Consider the following 16,684-nt stretch of genomic DNA (forward strand, 5'->3'; position numbering starts at 1 on the left):
AGGCAGCTTACTTGATTTTGGAACACAGCTATTATGTGTCCATTTGGCTGTAGCCTTCAGGCCAGACTTGTTCCTACTGCGTCCAGCCCCTGGAGATCTTAACTAGGTCAAGGCCAGTAGGGGGTATTTGGGACTTTGTATCCTTGAACATGCCACACTGTCAGTTAACAAGGCTGCACAGCCACTGCTGTAAAACAGTAAAGAGGACAGTGTATGTGTGTGTGTCTGAAAAAAAAAAAAAAGAAGAGTCTTCCTGCCTGAATCTCCTCCATTACCTGCTGTGGTCTCATTTTCTGCTCTGACAGTGTGTGCTGAATGAGAGAATGGATGATTGACAGCTGAAGGCAACAGAGAAAAAAACAGTGAGTGAGAAACTGAGCAATGGGACAGAATTAAAGGGGACACAGTGCCCTGGGTGGAGCCACTTGAGGAGGTTTTGGGTTCTCATGCGGAGCTGCAGACTGTGTCCTGTCATTAACATCCTCTTATAGCCAGCAGCAGAGGAGAGGAGGGGATACTGGACCAAGTGCGGGCCCCTCAGCATAAATAGCACATCACTGCGAGTCGTTATTTGTGCTCCAGTGGCCTTCATCAAAGGGCTGGAATATCACAGAAGGCCACAGGTTTCACTTTGTACTGCAGGGAGTTGAAAGGACTGGAAAAACACAGATCAGAGAGAAGAACAAGGAGCCTAATGGAGCTGCAAACTCGTTTACTGCATCTTCACACACACACACACACACACACACACACACACACCACAAATCTTCAGCTGAAGATTACATACGACCTTTGCTCTCTATGTGTTGCTGTGTTGTTCATCATGCTGTTTATGTATTTGTATGCACGTATGAATAGGTTTATAGGAAGCTGTCAAATTTTAATTGGCTCGTGAAACACTAACTCTAACACCTCAGTCTTAACTCAGTGGTGACCATTTAAACCATCTCTGTGATGTTTTACTATCTTTCCCTTAAGGTCAGAGATTAAAAAGGGTACAGGAAATTACAGCTACTTACTGTTCCGAAATGAAGACCAAATGGTGCCATTTGTAAAAAGCTAATATTTATATTACCAATGATGTTCGTTCATATTTTGAATACACACAAGTTAAAGGATAGTTCACTCAAAAATAACACACTCACACTCATGTTGTTCCAAACCCATAACACATTCTTCTGCGGAACACAAAAATGTATATTTTGAAGAATCTACACTAAGATGTTCTCTAAACAATGACAATTCATTGTGAATATGGCTTGTGACAGACAAAATAAATGAATAATTAAATAAGCACCATAATAGTTCTCAAGATAACAGCTTGCTCAAAGGGAAGATTATCAGTAAACAATTACTTAAATTTCAGTGTCTTCCTCATTTAAAGCTATCATATGGCTTCAGAAGACTTGGAATATAGTCTTATGGACTACTTTTTGGTGTGCTTTTTGTAATTTAACAGACATGGTCAGAATGAACTGTCATAATATGTAAAAGAGCTGCATGAACATTCTTCAAAAATAATGATATAATTTTCACTTTGGGGACAACTATGCTTTAAAAGCTTGTACAAGGCTAGATATCCTGAACGGTGTCTCTTTTCAACATCTTTCACTTCCTCAAATGCACTCAATGGTCTCAGGCACTGACTAACATTTGATCTTTGGTCACAGGGATGGTGTGGTCTCCAAGGAGACACTCTCATCTCAGTCTTATTAATAGGTGTTGCGTACAGGCCCGAGTGTTGTGTTGCCAGGAGAGCAGGAGGAGAGGAAGTGTGTGTGTGTGTGTGTGTGTGTGTGTATGTGCATGCGTGCGTGCGTGCGTACGTGCGTGGTGGTCTGAAAATATAACTGAGCCAGCATACGCTCTTGCAAGCAGCATAAAAAAAAAATAAAAAAAATAAAGAGAGAAAACAAGAGGGAGAGCAGTGAGATGATACCGAGAAAGGAAATGCAAAAACATAAATGTCATTCAAGCATACCACAGGTAAATTGTTTGTATAAAAAGAAAGGAAATATTTTCATGAGAAACCGACCAACAAACAAAACGAGGAGATAGAATTGAGTGTTTTCAGTATTTTGCTTAATGGTCCTCAAATCTAACAATGAATATCAATCAATGTCTTCAGTCAGCTAGGTAGGCAGGTAATGAGTGATGGTTTAAACAGAATATGATTTTTAAAGGTAATAAGCAGGATGGTTCACGCCCAGCCCGATCATGACAATAATGTGGGACATGTGTCAGGGGGCTTTAGTGGCCTGTTACCAGAGATCTATGTGGATTAGTACCAGGGGCCTCTCTGTCTCCAGGAGCCCTTCAGGCCCCCCAGTCCACCAGCCATCCCATTACACACCCTCTGGCCCCAAGCAAAGTTCATATTCACAAGTTTGGAGCTAATTAGCAGCTGATTAATTCAGCCGAGGATAAGGATGAGTATGTGGCCTTTAAATCCAAACCTTCACTCTTTTTTGGTCTTATTCTGGTTCTTGGCACTTTTGCTTTCATGGCTGATTCTCTTTCAGGGGATAAATCTTCTGATCTGGGTCACCCAACAGCCATCTTTACTAAAACCCTTTAAATCTGAGTTTTCACTAACCCAGTCTGCACATTTAAGCAGCACTTCCTACAGAATTCTGTTTTGTAGCAGGGGAGCCCCTTTCCCATAATAGATCTTATTCATTGTAGTGGCATATTTGATCTTTGACAGGAATGAAAACCAGTCTCTTCTGGGTTGCACTGTTTTTTAAAGTGATGTTTATCATGCTGATGACGAAATATTGAAAAAACATCTTTTCAAAAAATGTCAGAAGACTCCAGGTTGCAAAATTGAGAGGTGATCAAAGACTAGCCACCTTTTTCCTATGTCCCATGATGCTTAGCGTGAAATATGGGCGTTACATCCATTGTCAAGTTAACACAGCTGTTGTTGCGCTGTACATCCATTCATTCTTTCGTTGTGGTGTTGGGATTTTGAGGAGAGCATGTATGATTTCGTATGAACATACATCAATCACAATATCAGCATGTTACTGAACGATAATAAACTGCAAAAAAGTCATAAAGACAAAGAAGGCGTAAACAAGACCGGCACGCTGTTTCTCCCAGATGCAGCTGAGATTTAAGCTAAGCACAAATGCAACATTTCGAGTAAAATTATCGGTTGTTTTAGTGGAGTACCTGTGTTAGTTCAGCTTCAGATGGGTGTGCTTGTCATCTTGTCACCCTGCATGTTCAAATCAGACAGACACGCTGAGGAAGAGCTGTGAAGTTCTCCTCCTTGTGTATGTAATAACTTTTTCAAGTTTTCCGATCGGCCAGTTATTTCCTTTTAAATCCACACGTAAGTTTAAACTTTTGTTCAGCAGGCGATTAACTGGTGTAAAATCTGTTACCATTCTAACAGATTCAGCGAGTAATTCACTTGCGATTTCTTTATTTGTCAGCTGATTCAAACTAGTCTTTCTGACTTACTTGTTAAAAGAACTGTCTCAATAGAGTAATCTGTTGTTGATGTTGTTTTTTCTAATCAGTCTACCCAGTCTTTTTATCCCTTCACATTAAATTCAGACTGCAAAAAATATAATTTATTTTGCCATGGTGCTGTAGATTTCAATGCTGAATAGTGCTTCAGGAAACACTGCAATCAAGTTTAAGTGCTGCTCTATGATATGAAAAGCTCCTGCATAAAACTATCCACTCAAGACCTTGAAAACAGCTCAAAAGAAGAGATCACTCTCAAGTTTACATAAGAATCAAAAGTGGACCTCCAAACCCACATGAAATGGATTTGGGCAAAAATGTACAGATGTACCCAAGGGAGGCTGTACTCTTTGGGGTAATGTGTGTGTCCATGGTACAGATGTGATCCCACTGGCACCCACATCACACCATCAGAGAGCCCAGCTGAGCTCTCCACAGTCCTGTTACCATATTCACAGCTGTAGCCTCATTCCAGTGATTTTTCACCAGGGCATGTGTGGAACACAATCAGACATGACAACACCTCTATTTAGGGCATTATTGCAGACACAGACACACCCTTCAGTAAAATGCTGGGAGAGACAGTCTTGATGTGGAAACTTCAATGGCATGGACTAAGCAGAGGTAGAAAGGACACTTAAACCATCTTAAATGCAAGTGAATACACTGAAAGTGTGTTAAATCACCATCTACCTATTTTACTTCCTTATACCTTTCATTTTCTGGTACCTCTTGCTGTACTTGATGTGAATATACTATCAATACAAACTATATATCATCCAATACAATGTATATTAAGAAAACATTATGAATATTAATGTGATGAGTTTCACCTGTGACTAGTCTGCTTGGAACTGGCATAATACATCCACTAAAAAAAATCACCTTAAGAACAATTGGTTACAAGTTATTGCTATAATGGCTCACTTAGTATTGAGAAAAGCTCTAGCATCATTTGCTTGCATAAGCCACTTGGTTTTATATTCTGTTATCTAATGCAGTGAAATTCATACATAAATCCCAAAAAGTATCCAAAAGTGTCCAAATACTTTTGAGGTTAATGTATAATATATTTTATGAAAAGGAGACCACACACCTTTCAAGTTTGCTACTCAGAATGACCTGTATTCAACAAAAACTAGAACAATTGTGGTAAACTAAAGTCTACATAATGCCAAACACACAGAGAACCCTGACCTGCAGCCCCTACTCAGCACACATTGAAGAGGACAGCTTGCTCCACAGATGGCCAATATGAGAGTGGCGGTAGGGGGCTATGGGGGCAATTCTTATACATGACCACTCACATAGAGGAAGAGTGTGTGTGAAAATAGTGTGTGAAGTTATATGGTAGCCCTTCAGTGTTTGGAATTTGCCCCCTCATCGTGTTCCAGGCCTGTGGACTGAGTTATTCATTGCATAGAAACTGGATTGAATCAAAGCCAAGCTTAGGGTCAACTTTACTAATTGTAACTTTACTAGACTTGAACAACTTTTAATAAAAAACACTTTAGAAATCAAGTGGGACACCATGAATTTGTTTTAAATCCCTTTTGAAGACAAGAAAATGCATTGTAAATTGAGCTGACAGTGTGGAATCTGAGACTGGGTGGAATTATGTTTATCACATTACTCTGTTCACTATCATTTTGCATTCTCTGTTTGGTGCTATTCAAATATTAGGACCTTTATTAAGTGTCTTTAACTACTATGTACTTAAGCATTTGGTACTATGAACCTATTATGTGCATACGTGTTGCTGCATTGTACTTATTTTTAAAGTAGCAACATTTAATTACATCTGTAGTTACACTTTTAACCTTACCCCTAAAACTTCCCCTACCTCTACTCCTAAAACTACGTTTACCTCAACCTCAGCAGCAGCAAATGTAAATCTTGTGAGAATTTTGCTGAACAATATAATGTAGTTACAGATTAAATACTTTGTATTAAATGTATTTAATTGTCAGTAGTTAAAGACACCTTATACTGTATAATGTGGGAGCAATTAATAATAATCTTCGCTGTGAGTTGATTTAAATGCACTGTAACCTCTGACCGGCAGCATTTGAAAGGCTGAAAGAAAAGAGAGCATGTGTTAAAAAAGATTACAAGGGAATTTAAGGAGCTTTGGCTGAAAATCTCAGCATGATGTTTTTTAAAGAGCAAGAGTGCAAAGAATGTGTACAGTCGAGTGCAGCAATAGACAGAGCTTTGTGGAAAAAGCTCAAACGCACTGAATAAACATTAAGAAATCCATTTCATTTTGGTCACGGATAAAGCTAGTGTTTAATTGCAAGTATACTGAAAGCCATTAAAGCGATAGTTCACCCAAAAATGAAAATCCTGTCATCTTTTACCCCCTTATGTACAGTATGGTTTACAAACCCATATGACTTTCTCTCTTCCATGGAATGCAGAAGATGTTTAGCAGAATGTCCGAGCTGCTTTTTTCCATACAATGAAAATGGATGGGGACCAGGGACCACTAAGCTCCATACGACTTAACCACTATATATAAACTTCTGAAGCCATAAAATATCTTGGTGTGAGGGAAAGACTGAAATTTAAGTCATTATTCACAGAGGTCACCATTAACTTTAATTGTATAGAAAAGCAGCTTGGATATTTGCTTTAAATTATGTATTTTGTGTTGCATGAAAGAATGATAGTCATACAGATTTGGAATGACTGGAGAGTGAGTAAATGATGACAGAATCTTCAGTTTTGGGTGAATTATTCCTTGAATAATACCATGACCCTTTTGAAATCGGCTCAGTTGCGGGTCTTCAGCCATAGCCGGAAAGCATGGATTAAAATTAGCAAGATCCATGGTCCAAGGAGCCAGTCCTGGCTGGAATGTCTTCAGCAGACTTTGTCTGTGCTCTTTAGAGTGATGGCATGTGTCATTGTGTCAGCTGGGGTAAGGAGGTCACAACTCATTGTTGCAGCAGGGGGTATAGGGGCTTTTGTAAAGCAGCCTTTGCAATCTGTCTCTCTCTTCAGGGCTGAACCTAATGGCCATGTAGCTGCTGTGATTGTGACATTTGGCCAGCTGTCTTGGCAAGGGGCAATGTAGTCGGACAGTCAACACTCCCCTGTTGTTTCCGTCCACCAGGGAGTGTTTTTGCTCTTTGTGACATCATCATTACAGGCACTCCACCCTGTCCCACCAGGAATTGTTGTGACAGCTGGAGGCTTGGACACACCCATCCACTATGATCAAACCCTTTCAGTTGTATTGATGAGGGCTGGATGATGGCAGTTCACCATATGTGCATATCCCCGTTCCGTGAGCAGCACTCATTGATAATTCACATTATTGATCGATGTCATTTACGGCCGGCCCTTCAGAGGCTCTCAGTGGGATGGAGTGACTATTACTTAAGGCTAAACACAAGTCAGCTTCAAGAGGGCAAGATAAACACAGGGTGTGCAGTATTAAAGGGCCAGGGTGTGGACAATAATGATCTGAATCTCTGAAATGATAGATGGATGGATGGATGGATGGATGGATAGATAGATTTCAGATTTTCTTGATTTCCTCAAATTGAACCACACAAGATGCAATGTTGATGCTCTTTTCACTCAAATCAAGCAGATTTGCCTTTGTTTGCATGTGTGAGGTTAATCGCAAATCCTGAGTATGTGTGAGTGTGTGCTGGTACCAGAGGTTGTGTACAAGTGGATATGTCAGATGAAACACCTGCAGAGCAGTCATAATGTGTGTGAAAGTGTGTACAGAACCATGGCGAATGCACCCATTTACCACAGCAATGTCTATACCAGAAAGAGAGAGAGAGAGGCCGTGAGTGTGTGAATGGTCTGGGAATGAGGCATGGGGTGGTTGATGGGTCATAGGGTTTCTACAGTTTATCACAATGGTATCACACTTTTAGCTCCCTGACGAAAAATGTGAAGGAATTTATCATCGATTTTGCGCTGCCATTTTGAAAAAGGGGCAAGAGTCAGGCAAAGGGTGTGAGAGAAGAAGACTGAGAAAGAAATAGAGGGTGTGTGAGAAAGACAAAGAGGAGAATTAGCAGTGACAGATTGTCAGCTTTCTTCAGTGAGAACAGCTTAATTGGATGGTTAGCAGGAGCGTCACATCTAAAGTGACAGGCTGTATGAGTGGGAGAGTAAATATTAATACAGGATCTCTGGGATTTTCAGTAGCCTAATGTGACGAGGAGGAGGGCGTGGCTGGGCCGTGATGGAGCACGGCCGGCGTTGAATCAGCTGATCAGTGGGAGAGCTGGTTCAAGAGAGAGAAACACACATGGCCGCGTTGCATGTGTGTCTATGTCCTTATGTTTTATGTTGTTTTAAGTTCATTTATATCATTAAAGTTTATGTTTACTGTTCAGCCAGTTCCCGCCACCTCCTTGCCCATCCTTATACTGTTACAGTGGTGCCAAAACCTGGGAGAAAGTAGGGATGTGCTGTCACGGAGTCCTTGCCGCTGCTATCCGCCAGGGGAGCAGCCGCGGCCGTCTGCCTGGGGACGAAGGGGTCGCTACCGACCGCCGAGAGTCGGAGGAACCGCAGCCATCTACCAAGAAGGGGAGGGGTTCCATCCGCCTGGGGCCGGAGGACTCGCTGCCATCCGCTGGGGGAGGAGCGAGTTGGCGTCCGCTAGAGGGCAGAGGAGCGGTTGAGGACTGGGCAACAGCGCGTCCGGGAACAGACAAACAAGTTTTTCTCTCTCTCTGTCGCTCTGCCTCGCTCTTTCCCTCTCACCTTTCCCTCCCCTCGTCTCTCCCAGGGCTCCAGAAAGGCGGGGAAAATCTGCTGGCAGGCACAGCTGGAAAGGCAACGCCCCCATCCCCCCCCTCCCCCAGGAAGGGAGGGGAGTGCGTCATGTCGGGGGTTTCCCCGTCCTGATTCGGGTAATGGAGGAGTGTGACGAGGAGGAGGGCGGGGCGGGGCCGGGCCGTGAAGACACACGGCCGGCCCTGAATCGGGCTAATCAGCTGGGAGGGGGATAAAGAGGAGCTGGAGTGGCCAGTTAGAAAGAGAGAGACGCACGCGGCCACGCTGCATGTTTGTTTATGTTGGTATTAAGTTTAACATTAACTTTATGTTTACAGTTCAGCCGGTTCCCACCTCCTCCTTGCCCATCCTTATACTGTTACACATAGCATGTCGTTTCTTTGTCTATTTTCATACATGACACGTGCAGCAAAGTTCTGGCTAGACAATACGGTTCTTTTAAAAGCATGTTACATGCGCGTACCTGTGCTGTCCATTGTGCTTGCCTTGTTGTCCCTCATGCAAGGTTACAATAGTCACTAGATTTATTCTAACAAAGCATCAGCGCTTCACAAAGACATGCGTCTCTCTGATGATAAGCAAAGACTTGATCTGAATCCAAACCCACCTGTGAACTGTGTACTGTGGACAGCAGTAATAATATAATAATAATTATAATAAATTTCAGTGTTTGACTTTAAAGGTGCAGTATGTAAGATTCAGAAACCCTTGTTATTAATGACACCTGTGGCCGTTAAGTGAACTGCAGCCTGTTGCTCATGACCACGCACACACTGTAAAGGGACGCAAGCGAGCATGACTCCATAGAAAAGCGAGACTGAACGTGATTCACCGGCATCATGATCACAGATGAGGTAGCATAATTAAAATTACACAGTTATGATTGTTTTACTACAAACTTTGAGACTGTATATTATATTTGACTCTCCAGTGCTGGAACAGGGCTAAAACAAAGTGTGGATATAGGTCTGACTATGCGAGACTGTAGTTTGAAGTAATCACATTTCTTTGCATGATACAGACTGCATTTATACGATAGCCTATGTCGGTGTTAGCAAGCTAGCCAGCTTTATCAATAGCTGTTATCTAAATTTGGTGGATGATGACAGTAGCTGTTTATAAAATAGAATGTACATTATAAATATGTTGACACAGTTCAGTATTGATGTGATTCCATCACAACTGTCATTTTGATATATCGATGCGCTATTGTTTTATAATAATAGAATGTATATATTTTCTGTATAACCAAGTTGTTACACTAATGAATGGAGCTTTTTGCATTATCTTGAACATTATCTAGCATTCATTTCATGTGTTATTGTAGTTTACCTTCCTGAATAATTACAGATGAACATTATGTCAGTTACTGTGAATCAGCATACCTGACATTTAGTATAAAGAGAAGATCGTTGAAATTATTTGAAAGTTACGAAGCATGGTAGCTTGCAATTCGTCAGCGTTAACAGGCAAGATCAAGTTAGCTAAAATTACACAGATCAATCCTCATGGCACTATATTTCACATGCTTTGCAGTTATGTAAGCTTACCTGTCCAATAAGAAGAATGCCAATTCAAGGTTGGTTTTGATCCCCAAAACCGAACGAAGGTCCCTCCAGGAATCAAATGTCCTGCCGATGTTCACTCTAGTTTTTGCTCGACCACGATCAAGTGCCCGCTTAGCCAGACGGGATTCAGTAAATGTTTTTTTTTTTTTTTGGCTTACTCTGAGTTTGTGTAGGAGTCGGTGTTGTGCTGGGAGCCGGAAGTTTGCTGGATTCCATCTCTAAGATAATGTTACCTAGTGTTGCAGTTTGTTGACGCTGTTAAATAGCATAAGAGAAGCACTGAGGCAAGGCTCTCGGGAGCGCGCATAAACGTCACATCCTTTGGAATTTCCCAGCAAAAGCGACCCGCTCCCTTCGCATGAAAATCAGTCTACAGGCTTTAATAGGCAACCTAGGAAGTCCGGGAAGGGCTCATTTTTTTAAGATGCGTTAAAAGCCATTCACACATTGGCAAAAAAAGGGCGAATATTACATGAAACATTTTACATATTGCACCTTTAAGGACATTTTCGTTACTTTCCTACAATAAACAATTTTGGTACTCTCTTGGGGTCTCTACATGAAGCTGCTCCAGGACTCTCTGCTGCTGTTAGGTCACATGACCTCCACCCTTCACGCCCTGAAATCCCTACTGACATGACTGAGTGACTTCTACCAATCTCTGTGTGTGTTATTGTGTATTCATTGTGAGTATTATTTGTCTAGTATGCGAGAGGTGACCCCCTATACACAAGGCTGGCATAGTGCGTTTCTATACACTGGCTGGTGCAAATTGATAGGGAAAGAAAGGGAATTAAGAGAATGAAGCACAACTAATCTCATTAACCCATTGTTATGAGTGAAGGCCAGCAAACATCTGTTACTGGGAGTCTGCAGGGAATAATGAAAACTAAATAAAGAACCATAACAGTACACATATCACCAGTGCACACAAACCAATACTGCCCTGTGCATATATATTTTTTCAATCGTTAAGGAGTGAATATTTGTTTTACAGTGCATTGACAGAGGGCAGAGTGCATTACTAACATACTAAAGCAATAGATCACTTTAAGCCTTGTGTTTCACTGCCACACAAAACCCTTTAACCATATTAAAATCACCAATCCATGGCATTGAATGGCTTATTGCTTTTATATTGGGGAAAATAGCAATATGATAACAAACACCATAATGTATAATAAATAATTATATAATAATATAATTATCATTTTATAATATATAATTTATATTATATTATATAATAGATAATTAATATATATAATCATCTATGTAATGAAAACATTTAATAAAATATTATCAATACAAATAATCACAATAAATAACTCTTCTACCAAATAATATCATAATTAGGCTATTTAAATCTTTAAATTGACAAGGAACTTATTTATACAGAATTTATATAGAATTCAACTGATGCAAATGGGTAGTTGACACATTACATGTCCATTGACTTTTTTAACAAGAAGGAAAGTGAATATCTTTTTAAACATTTATAATCACCTTTTTACCTCTACTAATTCATTTTAAATGGTTCTGCGGTGACACATGATTTTAGAAAGTACAAATATTCCATGTAGTCTGTCAATCACCGTGATGCCATTAAAGCTGCATGTAATTTATAATAATTAAAGAAGAATTAGCAAAATTCTGTTTAAAATAGTTTTAGATGGAGTATAGGATGTCACATTGCATGTCAACTTCCCATATGTGTCAGTTAATTTATAACGTCTTTGAACGTGGCTTATCCAATCAGATTGTAGAACCAGAACTATCCATTTTATACAGAAAATATTCTGAAAACATGTACTAGTTGCATATGCAACAACAGAGTAATGCAAACCTGAGGATGCCACTATTGTTCTGAAATTGAACATTCCTGAACTGCCCGTCTAAATATGTTGGATCAGTGTGTTGTGATTGGTATTATGTCTCAGGCATTGTACAAATATGGGGTCGTAGCTTGTTTTCATTTCCCATGCTCATGCGGTTGACACAATCCTCGAAGCGTATGACAGAAGGTAAACAGGCAGACAAAAGGACAGTCTTTGTTCCCACTGTGACCTTTCAGGACCCCTGATTTGTTGCAGTAGTGTCTGTGTTATCCTGGTGTGAATGGCGCCACCAGGGCAGGTCTTAAAGCTTCTAATAGGAGTCTGTAGCCTCCATAGTCTCTGTGAGCTAACTCGTCTCATTATATGCCCTGAGCAAATCTAAATGGGCCATTAATTCATTCAGATCCATGCAATTACCTTACAATCTCTCTCTCCCTCTCCACCCCCCCCCCACCGCCCCAATCTCTCTCAGGTTGTTGTTCCCACGCGGGTTGGCCAAGTTTACGTGTATGACACAGGGAAAAATGAACAGGATGAATATGATGTCCCCAGACATCTGCCACCCACCCAGGACATCTATGATGTGCCACCCACCCGCACCCAGTACAACCAACAGGTAAAGGGTTCATTTCACAAAACTCTTACAGCACAATGATCCCGTTTACAGCCGGCATTTACAGTACATCTGTTTCAGGTGATCTGATCCCAAGTGGAGAGCACTAAGTACAGGTGCAAACGGGTTTCAAAATGTTTTGTGACCTTAACACTCAAACCAAATTATGATGTCGTTGACGCACATGACTACATCACATTTGTATAAAGTGTCCCGATGTATCCCAGACAACAGTAAAGGACCTTCTAGTCACAACCATTGTGCTAAAACAAGAGTTTTAAACATTGCTGGTTTCGAGCTTTAAAGGAATATAACTGTCCAATCAGGCCCATGTATATCATGTACCAGGCTTCACAGAACATGTCAGGTTAGCCTGACATTAACATATAATGACAAAGAGCATGTAAGACACATGCATCCGAAGGTTAGTTACTATAGCTGGTCGGCTAAAATAGCAGTGCATATTACTCTTAAAAAATCATGTCTGTTAGAGATTACAATTTGGAAGTATGTCGACTTTATATCAACATGCAGTAAATCACTGACATAGTGAGCCATGTGGTCACAAAATCACTAAATCCACCAAGAACAGTTTCATTTTATAGCTCAGGCCAAATGTAAAGTCATTGTTTAGAGTATCAAATGTAATTTTATTGTGTAGTTTTGGCCTTTGCTGAAGATCAGCTGGTTATTATGCTGGAGGCTATTTGATATCGAGTAATGTGTGGATGAGCCAGTAGAAAATTGTTATTGATGACTAGAATAGTCATTAATTATATCTCAGATGTCACCTGTGTGTGTGTGTGTGTGTGTGTGTGTGTGTGTGTATGCCAGAGATAGATAGTCATCTCTCTTCTGTTATCTTACACACACTGCAGGACTGGTCATCTGTCTATAAAGAGTCTCTGCTCTCATTAATATTAGAAGACATTGGAATTTTAAGTTTTCTTTCCTTCCTTCTTTCTTTCTTTCTTTCTTTTTTTCACTCCTGTTGGCTCTATGATTGCACGCCTATTTTTAGATGAGGTCATGCATTACTTGCAGTGAATGTAGATATTTCAATGTCTGGCGGCATTTCAAAAAGAAGGTCAGTGTTGTGTGTGTGTGTCTGTAAAAAGCAAAATATCCTGAGACTGCTGTGTGTGCACCTATGTATGTGTATTGTGTGTGTATATGAGAGGGAATGTGTTGTCAATGAGATCAGTCCTTCAATGCAGCAAACTGCAGCACACACACACAAACACACCACACAAATCCTTGGCTCACAGCAAAGGCCACACATACCCAGACCTCACAATTCCAATATACACACACAGCCTGCATATCTATCTGTCTGTCTGTCTGGCTGTCTGTCTGTTTGTCTGTCCGTCTGTCCGTCTGTCTGTCCGTCTGTCTTCAAAGTACCTTTCCCAACACTAACCAAGAGGAGGTACAGCACTAGTCATTTTGCATTAAAGCACAACAGTTTGTCCAGTGGAACTAATGTAACATAGGCCTTAGATGTTCCATCTAGTACCAGCACAAACACAAAAGCCCTATATAAAGCACACTTTGTTCACATACACACACAAAACACAAATCATTTTTCATACAGACAAAAACTGTATCTGTCTGTCTGTCTATCTATCTATCGATCTATCGATCTACAGTTGAAGTCAGAAGTTTACATACACTTAGATTGAAGTCATTAAAACTAATTTTTTAACCACTCCACAGATTTCATATTAGCAAACTATAGATTTGGCAAGTCATTTAGGACATCTACTTTGTCCATGACACAAGTAAGTTTTCCAACAATTGTTTACTGACAGATTGTTTCACTTTTAATTGACTATATCACAATTCCAGTGGGTCAGAAGTTTACATATACTAAGTTAACAGTACCTTTAAGCAGCTTGGAAAATTCCAGAAAATGATGTAAATCCAATTGGAGGTGTACTTGTGGATGTATTTTAAGGCCTACCTTAAAACTCAGTACTTCGTTGCTTAACATCATGGGAAAATCAAAATATATCAGCCAAGACCTCAGAAAACATTGTGGACCTCCACAAGTCTGGTTCATCCTTGGGAGCAATTTCCAAATGCTTGAAGGTACCACGTTCATCTGTACAAACAATAGTTTGCAAGTATAAACACCTTGTGAACACCATGAGACGCATTCTGTCTCCTAAAGATGAACGTAGTTTGGTGCGAAAAGTGCAAATCAATCCCAGAACAACAGCAAAGGACCTTGTGAAGATGCTGGTGGAAACAGATAGACAAGTATCTATATCCACAGGAAAACGAGTCCTATATCGACATAACCTGAAAGGCTGCTCAGCAAGGAAGAAACCACTGCTCCAAAACCACCATAAAAAAAGCCAGACTACAATTTGCAAGTGCACATGGTGCCAAAGATCTTACTTTTTGGAGAAATGTTCTTTGGTCTGATGAAACAAAAATTGAACTGCTTGGCCATAATGGCCATCGTTATGTTTGGAGGAAAAAGGGTGAGGTTTGCAAGCCGAAGAACACCATCCCAACCGTGAAGCATGGGGGTGGCAGCGTCATGTTGTGGGGGTGCTTTACTGCAGGAGGGACTGGTGCACTTCACAAAATAGATGGCATCATGAGGAAGGAAAATTATGTGGATATATTGAAGCAACATCTCAAGACATCAGCCAGGAAGTTAAAGCTCGGTCGCAAAGGGGTCTTCCAAATGGATAGTGACCCCAAGTATACCTCCAAATTTGTGGCAAAATGGCTTAAGGACAACAACGTCAAGGTATTGGAGTGGCCATCACGAAGCCCTGACCTCAATCCGATAGAAAATTTGTGGGCAGAACTGAAAAAGCATGTGCGAGCAAGGAGGCCTACAAACCTCAGTTACACCAGTTTTGTCTGGAGGAATGGGCCAAAATTCCAGCAACTTATTGTGAGAAGATTGTGGAAGGCTACCCAAAATGTTTGACCCAATTTAAAGGCAATGCAACCAAATACTAACAAAGTGTATGTAAACTTCTGACCCACTGGGAATGTGATGAAAGAAATAAAAGCTAAAATAATACATTCTCTCTACTATTATTCTGACATTTCACATTCTTAAAATAAAGTAGTGATCCTAACTGACCTATGACAGGGAATGTTTTCTTCGATTAAATGTCAGGAACTGTGAAAAACTGAGTTTAAATGTATTTGGCTAAGGAGTATGTAAACTTAAGACTTCAACTTTATCTATCTATCTGTCTGTCTGTCTGTCTGTCTGTCTTCAAAGTACCTTTCCCAACACTAACTAAGAGGAGGTACAGCACTAGTCATTTTGCATTAAAGCACAACAGTGTGTCCAGTGGAACTAATGCAACATAGGACTTAGATGTTTCATCTAGTACCAGCACAAACACAAAAGCCCTACACAAAACACACTCTGTTCACATACACATACACATACACATACACACACAAAACACAAATCATTTTTCATACAGACAAAAATGCTGCAAGCGTGTGTTCAAAGCCTCAAAATCGCTCAGAACAATGAAAAAAATTGCCCTCTCCTCAGATTAGAGTGAAAGATGTATACTGGTGGTCTTTTAATCACATAAAGTTGGCACAGTGCCTTGCAGATGCTCAATGAGAGATTTTGGTATTCATGGTTTCTTCTGCCTCTCTCTGGCTGCAGACTCTCCTGGGGGCATACACAACAAATTGGGAGCCATTGTTTGGGCAGTATTATAAATGCTAATGGGTGTTTGTGTAAGGGTGTGTGTGTATGTGTGTGATTTGTGCACTACTGATTGAAATGTGGAGTATAAGACAGTCTAAGATGAACATCAGGACTTCAAAAATCTCTAGATCAGATTGAAGATGTGGGTTAGGAAGTTTTTAGGATTTTTTAGTGCTAATATGTGCTCTTTATTTGAGCTATGAATTGTTTGAACCAGTGGTTCCCATACTTTTTAAACTCTTTAGTACCTTCTTTGACAATTGTCAAGCACCCTATCACCCTAAACATGGTAATAAAGTGATAATCACATTTTTAACTAAATGCAAATTGTGCATGGAAATTATCACTCTCTGAATGAGAAAATAAAAACATTTCTGCAATAAATAACAGTGATTATTACTGCTTTTGGCAGTAATGGAGGACAGTTGTACTCTTAAATTGTTCTTTTGAAAATATTTTGTTTTTGCTGAGTGACTCAGTGTCTAGGCTGCTATAAGCAAATTGCCTGTCAGCCTGTGCCAATTATGAACAGGCAAGCACAGCTATTTGAGCACAGAAGCATTTGTAATTGCATAATGAAAGGAACAATAATTTGGCTGAAATGTGAAATATTATTTGTCAATATAACTCTGGCATGTATAATATCAAGTAGCATCTGTGTAGATACAGGGCACCACAGTTTGAGGACCGCTGGTTTAAACTGTTCAAGTTT

The 16,684-nt window shown here is 40.3% G+C and overlaps 1 protein-coding gene across 6 annotated transcripts in view; it reads left to right on the forward strand.

Moving 5' to 3' along the window:
- LOC127417139 (breast cancer anti-estrogen resistance protein 1-like) overlaps positions 1-16,684 on the forward strand; it is a 138,806-nt gene that overhangs the window by 111,457 nt on the left and 10,665 nt on the right. For all 6 annotated transcript variants that reach the window (XM_051656849.1, XM_051656854.1, XM_051656851.1 and 3 more), the window contains one exon: positions 12,129-12,272. In XM_051656849.1, coding sequence (XP_051512809.1) covers positions 12,129-12,272 — 144 coding nt within the window. The remainder of the gene's footprint in view (positions 1-12,128; positions 12,273-16,684) is intronic.

This window comes from Myxocyprinus asiaticus, chromosome 26 (assembly GCF_019703515.2).
Source record: "Myxocyprinus asiaticus isolate MX2 ecotype Aquarium Trade chromosome 26, UBuf_Myxa_2, whole genome shotgun sequence".
NCBI classification, from domain to species: domain Eukaryota; kingdom Metazoa; phylum Chordata; class Actinopteri; order Cypriniformes; family Catostomidae; genus Myxocyprinus; species Myxocyprinus asiaticus.